The sequence below is a fragment of the Psammomys obesus genome, unplaced genomic scaffold, assembly GCF_907164565.1.
Source record: "Psammomys obesus unplaced genomic scaffold, mPsaObe1.curated_primary_1811, whole genome shotgun sequence".
Classification (NCBI taxonomy): domain Eukaryota; kingdom Metazoa; phylum Chordata; class Mammalia; order Rodentia; family Muridae; genus Psammomys; species Psammomys obesus.
This window is the reverse complement of record NW_026596130.1, coordinates 242,640-257,304: the sequence shown is the minus strand read 5'-3', so window position 1 is coordinate 257,304 and position 14,665 is coordinate 242,640. Positions and strand designations below refer to the sequence as shown.

The 14,665-nt window shown below is 53.5% G+C and overlaps 2 protein-coding genes across 5 annotated transcripts in view; one reads left to right on the top strand and one right to left on the bottom strand.

Moving 5' to 3' along the window:
- The window catches only part of Btnl2 (butyrophilin like 2), a 13,767-nt gene extending 10,341 nt beyond the window's left edge, over positions 1-3,426 (bottom strand). For all 4 annotated transcript variants that reach the window (XM_055591929.1, XM_055591930.1, XM_055591931.1 and 1 more), the window contains exons 1-3: positions 2,837-3,426; positions 2,089-2,172; positions 110-454 (exon numbers count right to left, since the gene is read on the bottom strand). In XM_055591929.1, coding sequence (XP_055447904.1) covers positions 110-454; positions 2,089-2,167 — 424 coding nt within the window. In that variant the 5' untranslated portion in view covers positions 2,168-2,172; positions 2,837-3,426. The remainder of the gene's footprint in view (positions 1-109; positions 455-2,088; positions 2,173-2,836) is intronic.
- A 5,201-nt stretch (positions 3,427-8,627) lies between these two features.
- On the top strand, positions 8,628-13,530 carry LOC129665308 (H-2 class II histocompatibility antigen, E-U alpha chain). Its single transcript, XM_055591878.1, has 5 exons — positions 8,628-8,760; positions 10,891-11,136; positions 11,719-12,000; positions 12,491-12,661; positions 13,185-13,530. The coding sequence occupies exons 1-4, from the start codon at positions 8,679-8,681 to the stop codon at positions 12,649-12,651; spliced, it is 771 nt and encodes a 256-aa protein (XP_055447853.1). The 5' UTR covers positions 8,628-8,678; the 3' UTR covers positions 12,652-12,661; positions 13,185-13,530.
- The last annotated feature ends 1,135 nt before the right edge of the window (positions 13,531-14,665 follow it).

The window sequence follows — 14,665 nt, the reverse complement described above, 5'->3', positions numbered from 1 at the left end:
CCCCCTCCGGCGCCCTACCGCCCTCCTCCTGCCCCCTACCGCCACCTCCACATCCCCTCCTGCCCCCTCCGGCCCCCCTCGCGCCCTGGGCTCCTGTGCTGACACTTGCCTGCCACGTGGAGGCGCACGCTGGCCTCTCTCCAGTACTCCCCCTCCTGGAAGCGGCACCAGTACTGCCCATCATCCCCTGGCTGGACCTGGCGGATCTTCAGAGCCACACTCCCCTCCTCGGCGCTGTCTGTCCACTCTGCCCGGCCTCCGAACCCCTCCGCCCGTAGGCCAGTCACTGCAGCTCCGTCCCGGTACACGGTCACAGGCCTGTCGGCGTCGGAGCGGTACCACCTCACCTCCATGTGCTCCGCGGTCCTCCTGGGGAGGAGCTGACAAGTCAGCAGCGCGTCTTCCCCGATTTTGGCCAGGATAGGGTCCCCGGGACCGAGGACTCTGAAGTCATCTGCAAAACAGTGGAAGGAAAACAAAGATGCCAGCCAAAAGCAGCCAGCCAGGGGACCAGGGTGCTCCCTAGCAGCCAAGGCGCGGGAACTCGTCGCCAGGAAACAGGAGGGATTTAATGTCAATGTTTCAGGGAGTTCAAGCACGGAAATTTGAACATTTTCTGGTTAAAGGAAACTGTAGGTGTCCCGAGGTTAAAAACTTTGAGTGTGAATGTGTGTCACCAGCTTTGTGGTCGGGAGGCAATTCCACAGTCAATGAGCCTTTGGGATCTAGGCTCTTCTTCTTCGTACTTTATTTTTAATTCTGCATGTTTGTGTGAGTATGCACATGTGTGGGGCCAGAGGAGAGTGTCGGTCCCTTGGAGCTGGGTACAAGTGGTGGTGAGCCATCTGGGGTGGGTGCCGGGAACCGAGCTCCGGCCTCCGGAAGAGCATTCAGTACTCGTAACTGAGCCATGTCCCCAGGCCTGAGCTTTGCAGTCTTAAACCACACACGTTTAAGATACTAAAAGTGGTCACAGGTCTGGGTTTCATTCCCAAATAAGTTAATATGAGTTGATGTTCCCATGGCGACTTGTTTTGCAGTCGTTTTGAGCTCAGGTAAACAGCCATGCCACTGGGTCCTCTGGCCTTGCGGGGTCACTCCTCCCAGGGAGGGAACTGACTAGATCATTACTTCCCTTTAGAGAAGGCAAAGGTCCTTCCAGGAACTGGCAAACGTGGCTTTCACAGAAGCGTCTCACTGTGGGTTAGAGGCTTGGCTTGCCTAGAAAGTTTGAGTCCCTGGTCAAATGTTAAGTCATCTCCCTTGATATCTGAAAATCAAAGGTATGATTGATAATTCTGCGAGTGCGGTGCCTTAAGAATTTCATGTCGTGTACATCAATCTTCGTCTGCACCCCACTGGGGAGGTGGAGGCAGGAAAGGATCGACAGAGTTAGAGGCCTGCCTGGGTAGGCCTGACACCCTGTGTAGGGAGGAGGATGGAGTGGAAGCTTAGCAGGGAAAGACACTCACAGCCACAGCTGAAGAACTGAGTTCAAGTCCCAGGATCCGCATGGTGGAAGAGAACCGGCTACGGCAAGTTGCCTCTGACCCCTATACACCAGCCGCGGCGGGCACCCTCGCACACACACCGTGAACATGCTTGCTCCATCGTACACCGTAAGCCGTGCACACACATGTAACATTAAAAGCGGTAAAATCAAAGCAGTCTTAAGAATGAACTTATCTAACTGAGACTTAAGGTGAAAAAAAATAGATACGGCTTAAAAATTCTCCCCAGAACTTAGAGGTCGAGGTTGTGTGTCTGCCGCTGGTGGGATTTACGTGTTAAGAGCATTGGAAGAAAACTGCCCGTGCTCTGGCTACAGAGTCGAGCGCGCTTTCCAGGCAACTTTCATTGCTGTCTGAAGTTGTTACTCATGCCCAAGAGATGAGCAACTAAGCCTCGAAGCTTCCCAAAGCTGGGGTGTGGGGGCCTGAGGTTGAAGGTTTGAGGGGTTGTGGAGGGTGGAAAGGTCAGTTCGAGCCCTGGACCTCTGTACCCTGAGCTACCGCACTGTCTGGTTGGCTTTGAGACTGTGCAGTTCAGATCCGCAGGGCGAGGCAGCCAGGGAAGAAGGGACCCTACCTGGGTGCTTCATCGTCAGCAAGATGAAGAGGAAGGAGGCAGCCACACCAGACAGACTGTACCCTGGGCAATCCACCATCGTCCCTGGAGCAGACACAGGAGAAAAGCAGCTGTGGCATTCCCAGCATGCCCTGCGGTTTCTGCACCGGTGTTGTTGTTTGTTTGTTTGTTTACTGGACACAAGCTAGCGTCGTCTGAGAAGAGGAATCCTTAAAGAGGAGCTGGCCCAGGGGAAAGTCTGTGAGGGATTTTTTAAATTAATGATTGATGGAAGATGGCCAAGGATGACCTTGAACTCTTCCCTCTTCCTCTTGTGAATAATGAGACTAAAATTCCATGTACTGGGAGGCAAATACTGAAGAGGACCAGGCACGAGGATGTCCAGTTTGAGGCCAACCTGAGCTGAAGGAAGTCTTCTGATTGGAAAGTAAAGCAGTCCCGAGATAAAGAAAGAATGACATTAAAAAGACAGAAACTCAGCGTGGTGTGGCAGCTCACTGTAACCTCAGCATCCAGAAGGCTGGGTGAGGCAGGAGAATGGTCATGCGTTGGAGGTCAGCGCTGGGTCTAGAGTGAGAGCCTGTCCTGTCCCAAAAGCCCTCTCTCTGAAGAACATGCAGTGGGGACCAACAGGAAGTGAGAGCCATTTCCTGACTGGTCATGGTGGTGTGCAGGCCCTACTTCCTCATCTTAGCTGACTCCCTCCTCCCATGTCTGTCCTCCACTAGAGACTCCCCAAGCCACTCACCTGTCTCTCTCTTTTGGGGTGAAACGGAGGCTGTCTCTCCCAACCACAGGTGTGTTCTTCATGCACACAGCAACTGTCTAAAGATGGGTGAACCCAGGGCCGCAGGCTGGAGACTCAGCTACGAAGCCGCCAGGGAAAGTGGAAGAGTCCCGGGTTGGGTGAAGGAAGGTTTGAATGTTGTGAACCTGGAGGGAGCTGAGTCACCGAGGGTCACTCACAAGTGAGACTCCAGTCACAACAGCACATTCCCCTCCGGCTCATGGCGATGTGCTCAAAAGTGAAACTCTGACGGCGGGTGGACTTTGGCTGGGCTCCGCTCTGATTTCTCTAGACCTCCAGGCGCAGGTGTAGCATTGACAGGTCCCTCTTCAGAACTCGGGACTCAGGCTGGGCCCTGCTCCGCACCCTGTCCAGCAGGCAAGTCAGCCGCTGTCTGGGAGTGACATAGCAGCCCTCCGGGATTCCCCACCTGGGCCCAAGCTCCCCTCAGAACAGGAGTCCACGGGCCTGCAGAGTTGGGGCGTGACTGTCTATAGGAGAAAACCAAGTCTGGGGAGAGGACGTTCCCTCCCCCAGACCACAGCACCAGGCTGAGGTGCCCTGTGAACCATGTGATTACTTTTTCTTGGTTGTCTCTTTTGCTGGAAAGCAAAGGCTTCGACAGCTTGATAAGGTTCCTGACATAGTGTGTCGGTACAAGCATGGCTGGTGACAGAAGAAGGCCTTCGGCACCCTGTCAGGGGCTCCTCTTTCCACAGCCCTTCCTTGGGGCTCCCCTGAACTCTCTTGCATGCTAGCGAGGGGTGTCTAGATCCACTTTCGGGAGCTGAGCAGGCAGTGTTCAACTCAGAAGAATTCTCTTCATTGTAGCAGTGCAAGCAGGCAGAGCACCAAGGCTGGTTTGAGGTGGGCTTTTCCGGCTCCTTCCCTCTCGGGATGCTCAGCCAATCCTGTGGCCTCTAACGCACAGCGACTGGTCTTGGTGCACAGGTAGCGGTCTAGACAAAGCCCTACAGTGCAGGATGGGAGGTGAAGGGGTGGAGCTAATGAGTGGATACTGAGAAGGATACAATTCTCCCCCTCTGAATAGAGGGGTTGTTCCCTGTCAGCAATGGTTACTTTTTCTTTGTTAGTTTGCTTTGTTTTGTTTTTGTGTCTTTTTTTTTTTTCTGGAAACAGGGTTTCTCTGTGTAGTTCTGAGTGTCCTGGAACTCATTCTGTAGACCAGGCCGGCCTCAGACTCAGAGATCCACCTGCCACTGGTTCCGGAGCTCTGGGATTAAAGGCGTGTGCCACCACTACCTGGCTTTGTAATGGTTGGTTTTAAAGGTCACCTTGACCCAGTGTAGAATCTCCTGAGGAGGGACGCTCCAGGAAGGAGTGCATAGATGGGGTTGGTCCATGGAGGAAAGGGCAGTCGGGTTAGCAGAGGTGGAAGACTCAGCCCTGATGCCAGAGGCACCATTTCATGGTCTGGGTCCTGAGCTGTGTAAGAGTGAAGAAGGCAGGGTGTGGCATTCACAAAAGCAGAGCAGCCGTGATGTCACAGGAGCAGAGACATAGTGACGTCACAGGAGCAGAGCAGCCATGATGTCACAGGAGCAGAGACACAGTGATGTCACAGGAGCAGAGACATAATGACGTCATAGGAGCAGAGACGCTGTGACGTCACAGGAGCAGAGATGCCATAGGCCCGGAACTCACAGTCAATCTGGCTTTCTCAGAAAAACCTTCAGCAGAGATTTGCTACTTGAAGTCCCTTAGATCTAAAGAGAGCTAAAAGTCTGAAGAAGGCAAGGCAGGGGGAGAGGGCAAGAGGAAGTGATGGGAAGGGAGGGGTAGCAAAAGGTGGGGAGAGAGAGGAAAGAAAGACAGAAGGACAGACGGAGAGGGCAGCGGAGGGAGGCGGCGGGAGGCCACAGTAGGCCACAGTTACAGATGTCTAACCGCACACTGGGCACTTGTTAGCTCTGGCCTCCACCAGCTACAGAGCTCTGCACCGCGTGTCCATCCCACTTCTAAAATCTAACAGGTTCTGAAGAACCAGTTCCTCTGAACCCTTAATGTTTCGCCTAAAACTTTAATTTACTTTCAGATTTGCTTTATGAGAATTATAGGTATGAATCACTCTCCAGTTGTTGTTTTCTGCAAATGATACAGTTGGTTTTGCTGCAGACATGAGCAAGGTGCCTCATGTGGGAAATGGGGGAGGGGGACACAGGGTGTGCCCCAATCCTTTAAACTCCCCAGGACCACAGAGAAGCAGACTCCAGACCAATCCTTAACTTCTGTTCCTACAAAGACGGGCTCACACCCGCCCAGCCACTTGTAGCCCTGGGACACGCCAGCCTGTGAGATAACAGCCCCCAAACCCAGCCATTCTTGGGTCCCTTCCCTTGGGGCCTGTCTTGATCCACCGCCCCAAGGCTCCATCTCTGTGAAAGGCGACCAAATCATGACAGTTCCACGGGCGACCAGTAGGTGGCGGATTTGTCACGACGAGATGCTAGTGTTCCCAGGTGGCTGAGGTGATCTGGGTAAGGTCTGAGGACGGAGCCCCAAAGCCTCGCAAATATTAACTCTCAATCCAGCATTTCTATCGAACTGTGTTTCTGTCTTTCTTAGCGAACACAATCCAGAGCCTGGGGGATGGGGCCGCAGCAAAACTTATCTGCTGCTGTGGCCACCTGTGTCAAGTCTCCCAAGGACCCCAGAGGAATCCCAGCGCTTGGGTGGGCAAGCGAAGGAGTCATGAGCATCGTCAGTGCGTGGGCTGGAAGGGGGACACTCAGGGCTGGAGGGGAGGAGGTTGAAGTGCTGGGACACTGTTTTCATGTTAGGATAACAGTTACTTGTAAATACAAAGAGAACAACCACAACAAAACCCTTAGTAGTTATCAGGGAGAAAGGAAGATTATATCTTAGAGACAATAACCTCTTTATAAATTCATATCAATGGATGGGAAATAAGTGGCAGCTGTTTAGTGTGGTGAAGACGTGTGGATTTAACACACCGTGTCTGGTCTAATTTCATTCTGCCAGGAGGAGAGCCTGTTGACCCCGCCTAAAGACCGCCATAACCGATAAGTTCAGGGAAGTCGTAGGAGGAGATCAACAGACAAAACCGAGAGCCAGGCCCCACGTCAGCAACAGACTTTCTAAGAAGGAAACTGTGAAAGGGATTCAGCCCTCAATAACCACAGCTCTCTGCAAACTTGAAAGAAATACTGATGAAAAAAAAAAAAAAAAGTGAAGAAGCTAGGCTTGCCGGTGCCCTGTAACCTTGGCTCAGGAGTTCAAAGCTGGCCAGGGCTGCAGAGCAGGTCTAGGCCAGCCCGGGGGGGGGGGCCTGTCTCAGTGTTCTACCACAGTCTCATGCCGGAGCTCCAGCTCAGCGGAGCAGCACTTCCCTGGCAGGAGATGAGGCCCTAAATTTAAATTTACATAAAAATAAAAAGAATCCGGAGAAGATAAAGAAATGAAAACACTTCCCGTGTTCATTGTTTGGAAGAATTAACATTGTCAAAAGGGAATTTAATGGCCCACTGTCGTCTCCCTCAAAATAACAATGGCATTCTTCATGGAGCTTGAAAAATCCATCCTGAAATTTACACAGAAACATGAAAGACCCCGATATCCACAGCAGAAAGAGCAGGTTGGGCTATGAGACTGAGCAGCTCAGGGTACAGAGCAGGGAGATGCTAAGGAGGCTCTGTAGAACTCGGACCCAACAGACCCAGATTGTGCAGAAGCCCCAGAACTGGCCTGCGTGCACCGGGGAGCACTCCTAAGCCTGGAACTGTGGGAGGCTAGCGTGCAGAGTGGAGGCGGACGACAGACAGACAGACAGGCACTTAGGTGGGCGGTAATTAAGTTCACACACATTCAGTAACCTTTCTGTGATTCCCATTCGGCCTCGTCTGAGCCCAGCTCCCTCCCTCTCCGGTGTCTGAACACACAGTTTGTTAGTGTGGGCTCACGCTTTGTGTTCTGAGAGTCCGATGGACCTGTGGCATGCGGTGGGCAAGCGGTCACAGGCTTGGCCGCGGGCAGCAGACATGGCTGCATCCTCTGCAGCTGTTCCTTTGCGTCCTTTGGGCTCTATCGGAACTGTGACATCAGAGGGACTTCCCGAGGCCTCTGACGACTTTAAGCTAAAAGTCCAGCCGGATCAATGCTCTGCCAGCCTTCTGGTATAGTTGATTCTGTTTCCTGAGGGAAGGGCGATGGTAGCTCGGCACAGTTTAATGTCACCAAGGAAACATCACTCAGGTGACTTCAGAAATCCCCTCAGACACGAAGGAAGCTAGACTTTGGGAGAACAGGAAACCATGAATGGTATCCAAAGAGAGACTTCCCCTCACCACAGAGAAGGGGAACTGAAAGTCGGTCTCTGAAGTCGGTTAATAATCTCGTAGGCAGAACCAATCAGCAGGCAGGAACTAGGCAGCGTCACCAGTTGCTGAGTAGCACCGTGTATTTGGAGGTACTTTAAACTTACCGTGTGCTTGCCAAGAACATGGCATCAGAGAAGCTAGCAAAAGACAGCTGCAGAAGTGGAGTTATCTGCATTTGGCTCTTATAAAGGAGGTCAGTCTTCACCCTAAAATTATAGCATCAACCTCGTGGCCCTCGTGGAATGAATTACGTTAGTGACCCTGGGGTTCCGAGCCCCTGGGTCCATCAGCAGGGTCTTTGTATGGCTAGAGAGGACTTCACACAGCCGTGTGGACGACGCTGAGCAGTCTCTATGTGCCTGACATTAAACAACCCATTAATCAGCGGCTTCGCTGCCTGGTGGCTTCTCACTGGGTTCTAGCCCTGTCTGTGTGTAACTAAGTATTTTTCTGTGTATTATACTGTGATTTCAGAAGGAGGATTTGTGAAATCTCCTAACTTTCAGGAGTCTCCAAGGGGAATCTCGAAACTTTAATTCTTATATGTGAGGAGGGGCCTTCCACACCTGCTGAGCCTGGCCGTGGGCCGGAAGGCCCTCCTGCGGGCATCACCGCACTGTTTTCAGTGGGAGAGGCTGTTCTCCAACAGTGACCACCACACTCAAACGAGGCCTCACCCTCCAGGCACAGCCTGGCTAGAGAGCCCCTCTAGGCCAGGCTAGAATAGGAGGGCGGACCCGTCTAGTCTGGAGACCGCTGTGCGCTTTCCAGACCTAGCGCCCACCTCTCTGCGGTCTTTGGAGCCGTGGGACTCAGTTTGTGTCCCAGGATCCTCAGAATGCAGCAGATCCCGATGGTCCTGGAGTCTGGGCTGAGGTGACCATGTCGCAGTCCAGCCCACTGGGAAAGGAGATGAGGCCAGCAATGGGGGGTCCCCGGGTGACATTCTGTGACCAGAATCCAGGCACTCACCATCTTCCCGTTGTTCCGTTTCGTGTCTCTGGAAAGCCGTCTTCCCAGCTGTCACGCTGAGGTAGAAGCCACATTTCCACATTAGTGGTTATTTATCTACCCTCACTATCCTCACTAGTGTGTTTCAGATAGAACTTAGATTGGGATGTAAGGGTGTGTATTTGACCAACATTCCTAAACTCTTGATGTTTTTTTGTTCAGTTTGTCTAAAGGCTTTTTTTTTTAATAAATAGAGAAATGTTTTCTTGGAGAAAATCATTTCTTGAAATGTTAAGTAGACAAACTGGTTTTAAATAGTAGATAGCACAGGACCTAATTGCAAAAATCCTTCCCCTAGCAACAGATGTGTCAGCCTGAAACTTTTTTCTGATTGGCTAAAACTCAAGCCTGTTGGATTTTAATCTCTTTTAGTTCTTGTAAATTCTGCCTCAGTCTGTGCTCTCTTCTGACCCCACCGAACACCCAGGAAGAAAATGGCCACATCTGGGGTCCTGGTGCTAAGATGTCTCTTCATGGCTGTCCTGATGAGCTCCCAGAAGTCATGGGCGATCAAAGGTAAGCACAAAGAGAAACAGAACCGGGGACTTCAGAGGACATGAGGCTTAGGAAAAAGGAGCGGTGGGTGTGCGGAAGTCAGACTTTGAACTGAAAAGTAAGGACGGCAGGCGTCATGTAGGTCTACACCTGAAGGCTGTAGAGCAGTTACAGTTGGGGGAAACCCTCCCTTCCAAAGTGAAATGAGTCAGGCTTAGTTGAGAAAGACAAACCGAGGTGTGTGCCGTGGAGGGCCACTGTCCCACCGGAGGCCAGACTTCTGCGGTGACGGGAAAGCAGCTTTCAACTGGCACCACCAAGTCACAGATCTGGGTTTTAATTTTTTCCTGGAACGTTGGGAACATTAATAGTTAGAAATCTCACACAATTTTGTGTTTAATGATTAAGTGAGAAAATACCTGAGGAGCCCTTAGCTGCTGCCTGACTCTACCGCAGCTCATTTTGCCACGTCCATCCTCTCGTGTTTCAACCACAGACACTGTCCTGAGGATCATTACAAAGAAAGGTCATCACCCCCGGCCCGAGGCCCCCCCCCCCCCAGAGGAGGGAGGGCGGCACACTGAGATGAACTGATTTTAGTTGCCAACTCTCGGCGGTGGTAGCCATGCCCGCCCTTTGTGTGGCACAGCCCAGGTGACAAGGGTACGGGATCATCACTGAGTTCTGTTCACCCGAGGGTAGAGACACGAGAAAGTGGAGGCTGTCCTCAGCTCGCATTTTGTGCTGATGTAAACAGCTGCCGGGAGAAAGGGCTCTGCAACCAGAGCGACCTCGTGGGCGGCTGCGGGCACAGAGCAAACGGGTAAAGTGGGAACCCAGCCCCAGCCACACGGCGGCAAGCATGGCCTTCTCCTGCCCAAGGAGGCCATGGAAGGCAGATCCGGCGCCATGGGGCTGGAGGGAAGAGGCATCTAGAATACATGTCTGTGCACAGAGGCAACTGTAAGCAAGTCCTTTAGTCAGGCATTAAAATCCGTCCCCTTTTCCCTAAAGACACCAGAGAAGCAATCATCCCACCACCTCTTCTCCCTCGCTGTTGGTTATTCTCCTTGTCCATCCCAATAGACTATGTCCCACAAAATCCATCACAGTGTAGGTAGGGGTTAGACAGAGGTCAAGTTCTGAGGTCAACCCAGGGATGCCCCTTCTCAGAGGTAGCCTCGGAGTGGGTGGTAGTGGTCCAGAGCATAGCAAGGGCTCGGTCTCCTGAGTGCCTCAGGCTCCGCTTGAGTCTCTCAGGGTCTCATTCCTCCTGGTGAAAGCGGTCTCTGAGCACAAAATGCCAGCAGCGTTTGTTAGAGGCCGATGAGGTACTGAGAAAGTTCTGGCCTCACCTCTCCTGGTAGAATGGGGCTCACAGCAGAGCTGTGACTGGGAACTCATGCACTAAGAAGGAGGGGACCCCCCTGGGGCCTCTGGTAAGTGAAGGGATCAGGGGGCACCATGATACTCGGTTCCAGAGTTCCATCCTTTCAAATGGCGCGTCAGGAGGAAGGGAAGCTGCTGACCCAAGCGGTTTAATGTCACAGGACGGGGAGTGCGGGGCGTTCCTGCTAGGTTTCTGAAGCCACGAAGTCACTAAACACCCACACAAAGCCCAACCCGCCTCTCCGCCAAGGCTCCAGCACCGCTGAGAGGAGGAAGGAGTCTAAGAGCTGGAGGACGGGAGGGCAACCGAGAGGGTCTGTCCTCTGCGCAGGACACTGCTGCATACATGAACGAGCTTGCAGCCCTGTGCTCTCTGCACAGGACCAGTTAAACCCTCAGGGGGCGTGGACGGGGGCGGGGCTCTTGAGGCCCTGACCTTCGCCAGGGCCTGTTTGCAGTTGGTGGCCTTGGGAGGTGGCCCGAGCTCCAGTGTGTGATGTCACCCCGTGCACATGTGGACAGCCCGGGTTTGACACAGTGGGTGCACAGCAAAGGCGTGTTGAAGGCTCTGTCTCGCAGCCTCTCTAACACAGCTCCCCTTTCCTCACCCCGCTGCTTTGCTCCGTGTGGGCGCCCGTCACCCAGACCCCGTCTCCCCCTGACCCCCACTCTGTCCTCCACTGTTCTACTTGTCCCATGGCCGTCCATCACAGGTGGTTTCCTCTCTGTTTCCCTCCCTGATTCCTTTTCCTTTCTTTCCAGAGAAACACACCATCATCCAGGCGGAGTTCTACCTTTCCCCGGACATGAAAGGAGAGTACATGTTTGACTTTGACGGTGACGAGATTTTCCATGTGGATATTGATAAGTCACAGACCATCTGGAGACTTGAAGAATTTGGGCAGTTCGCCAGCTTTGAGGCTCAGGGTGCCCTGGCCAACATAGCTGTGGACAAAGCTAACCTGGAGATCATGATGAAGCGCTCCAACAACACTCCCGATATCAATGGTACCCCTCCCCCTCCACGAGCCCTCCCCACACTCCTCCACAGCCCTCCCCCTCCACGCCCCCTCCCCTCCACGCCCCCTCCCCCTCCATGAGCCTCCACACCCCCTCCCCCTCCACGCCCCCTCCCCCCACGCTCCCTCCCCCTCCACGTGCCCTCCCCCCCTCCCCCTCCACGCCCCCTCCCCAAACCAACAGGTGCACGTAGCTTTAAAAAACCGTTTCAGGGTGTTACGACTTTCCCTCTCCAGACCTAAGCTTGCTCGGCACAGCAAACCCAATCCTCAGGCCGCTGGCCCAGGATTTTTTTCCGTTGTTCTGGCCTTGGCTTATTCATCCACTGTCATTCACGAAATCATTGCCCAGAGTCTACACAGGGGGAGTTAGGAACTGGGGTGGGTGGTTAAATATCTCATACCTCAGTACTGGCTCCAACCTGTCAGATCTGGGAATCGGATCTCGCGGCTGGCTGGCTCCTCAGGGCACAGCTTTCAAGTCAGGAGCTAGAATGGTGCCCCAGGCCAGCACGGGGAGGGAGGGACACGCTGAAGGGTGGACAGCTAACTTTTGTCCTGTTCCCCACAGTGCCCCCTGAGGTGAGCGTGCTGCCCAGAGACCCGGTGAACCTGGGGGAGCCCAACATCCTCATCTGCTTCGTCGACAAGTTCTCCCCTCCGGCCGTCAACGTCACCTGGCTTCGCAACGGACAGCCCGTCACCACAGGCGTGTCAGAGACCGTGTTCCTCCCGAGGGAGGACCACCTCTTCCGCAAATTCTTCTATCTGCCCTTCCTGCCCTCCACGGAGGATTTCTTTGACTGTCAGGTGGACCACTGGGGTCTGGACGAGCCTCTGCTCAAGCACTGGGGTAAGCCACCCTCCTGCAGGGCCGGACTCTGCCTGGCTCTGGAACCTTGGCATTCACAGCACACGGGCGACACACAGCTCAGTGTAGGACACTGGCCTCGCACGGGTGAGGCCTCAAGTTCCTTCCCAGCGCCGCAAACCAACAGACTTCAGTTTCTTATGCAGTTTATGCACCCCCGTCCCCCCATTAGCCAGGATCCTCCACACTGCAAAAGAAACAGTTATGTGGGGGGGTATTTTGTTCGCGTGTGTGTGTGTGTGTGTGTGTGTGTGTGCACCATGGAAATGCCTGGTGTCCTCAGGGGTCAGAAAAGGGTGTCAGAGCCCTGCAGCTGCAGCTGGGGATGAAAGCCAGGCCCCCTGCCAGAGCAGCCAGCTCTCACCTGAGGCTCTTCCCCAGCCGCAGCACTCACTCTTCCTACATCGGCCCCCAGTGCTGTCCCCACCACAGCCACAGGGACTGACAGCTACTCCGCTTTGTTTTCCCCCAGACTTCGAAGAGCAAACCCTCCTCCCAGAAACTAAGGAGAATGTGTTGTGCGCTCTCGGGCTGTTCGTGGGTCTGGTGGGCATCGTGGCCGGCGTTGTCCTCACCATCAAGGGGAGGCAGAAGCGCAAGGCCACAGAGCGCCGCCACCAAGGAGGCCTGTGAGACTCTAGAGGTGGGTTAGAGCCATCAGAGGCTGACAGGGGTGTGGGCATCCGAGGGAGGGGAGCAGGGAGAAGGGTTGGGGGAAGCAGTGCCTCTTAGCTCTTTCTGTGGGAACAAACCAAGCCATCAGGTGGCCTCCCAAACCTGCAGGATCTGTGCTCATTCTGGGGGTGTTCCTGGACCAGCTCCCAAGACCACTGACTCATCTGGGAAAGCTGCGTTCTTGTGACAGAGGAAGTTAGTCTCAGGGCCCTGGCACCTTGAGCTTGCACGTCTCGAGGCCGCAGGGCTCAGGGTCTGGAGCCTTCGCAGCTGGGCTCTTGGGCCCGGTCGTGAGCAGGCTAGCTCCTGAGCTGGTGACTACTATGGCTCTTTTAGTCTGAAAGCAGCTCCTAAAGAGATCTAGGAGGAGGCACGGCACGTCCACCTTCGGCACTTACGGACTTTGCCAGACTCAAATGGTCAAGAGGGACCAAGATGGCCCCGGGGGCTCTCCGGACTCGTCCACAGTAACTATGTGTGTCTCCCCACAGGCGACGGCTTCAGTGAAAGCTCTGTGAAGACACTTGCTGTGACAGAACCTGAGGCCCCTTTTCTCAGTTGTTCATCACAGTGGAGACCACACCTGCAGTTTCCCGCCTTAAGCCCCAAGAATGGCGCCGGGTTCCCTTGTCTAATGTCCAGCTGTGTCCCCTTCCTGTCCCTACTTTCTATTCCCGTCATTTATATTCACCATGTAATTCCTCTGTTACGAGTATCACAGAGCTCTGCCTGTGCCGTGGGGTTTCTGAGCACAGAGCCATCTCTGTTCACGTATGTCTCACTGTTTCTCCACACTGTGCTTTTTTTTTCTACAAATAATAAACATCTTGGATGGGTTGTGAAGTGTTTTGTGTGTATGTATGTGTGTGTGTGTGTGTGTGTCTGTCTGAGTCAGTTCTTGGTGGAAAGGAGGGGCCTGAGGAACACGTGTGTTCCTCTGTGTCTGAATGCTGAGTACCTTTCCCAGGCTCTCTAGGGTTTGAAGCATCTGTAGACACTCTCTTGTAAGCATGTCCATCTGGTAAATGACAGAGCGAGATTACTGTGCAGCGGACTCAGAGATGACCCGTGTGGGAAGCTTTGTGGGGAGCAGCGGGGAGAATTTGACCCCTTCCCCCCATTTTATACACGTGTGAAATCCCACGGGAAGCTTTGTGGGGAGCAGCGGGGAGAATTTGACCTGTCCCCCCCCACACATTTTATACATGTGTGAAATCCTCGAAGAAAGTCTTAAGAGATTCAACATGCAAATAAGGATGGGACTTAGGTTATATCTATGCGCACATATGTGTGTGTATGTGTGCGAGTGTGTTTGTGTGTGTGTAAAGTCATGAATTCTAGAAGTGGGAGACGGTGGTTGGGGGATCATAGGAGAAACTGGAGGGGAAATGGAAGCGTGGAGATGATGGAGATATATAAAAATGTAAATATAAGTATATTTGGTGAACTCCCCAAATAAAATTTTTAAAAGGAGAGACTGAGGATCAGTATTTGGCTCTTGAGATGGTGTTTATCCATTTATCCATTCCTTCATTTCTTCAGGAGAGTAACTCTGAGGGCCTGGCCTGGGATAGCGGGTGAGAAGGACAGTGTGGGCAGTTGTGGGTAGAGCTGGGAGCAGACGGGGCCGGCCCACACGCTGCAGAAGTGACCCGTCCGCAGTGTCCTTTGCTTTACTGGGTGAAGACCAGGAGGCTTCGCCCTGGGCGCTGTGGCACAGCTTCTGGTCCCGGACTCCGGCTGGCGGTGAATTGGAAATGGTGAGTCTGGCGTGGAAATGGGTCACCCGGGTAGGGCTGTGGAAGGGTTCCCTCCCCAGGGGCCCTGCTTCCTGGTCTGCTCCACTCCCTGTCACTTCTGTTATTGTGACAAACACCCTGAAAAGGCAACGGATGGAAGATGGAGTTTATTTGCTGACAGTTCCAGATTCCAGCCATTTCTGCAGTAAAGTCGTGGCAGAAACACTAACAGA

What these genes read in the sequence shown, in the direction of transcription:
- LOC129665308 (XM_055591878.1), top strand. Translation starts at nt 8,679, where the DNA reads ATGGCCACATCTGGGGTCCTGGTGCTAAGATGTCTCTTCATGGCTGTC. An exon ending in CAACACTCCCGATATCAATG is followed by an intron (nt 11,137 to 11,718) that starts GTACCCCTCCCC and finishes TGTTCCCCACAG; the next exon opens with TGCCCCCTGAGGTGAGCGTG. An exon ending in GCCTCTGCTCAAGCACTGGG is followed by an intron (nt 12,001 to 12,490) that starts GTAAGCCACCCT and finishes GTTTTCCCCCAG; the next exon opens with ACTTCGAAGAGCAAACCCTC.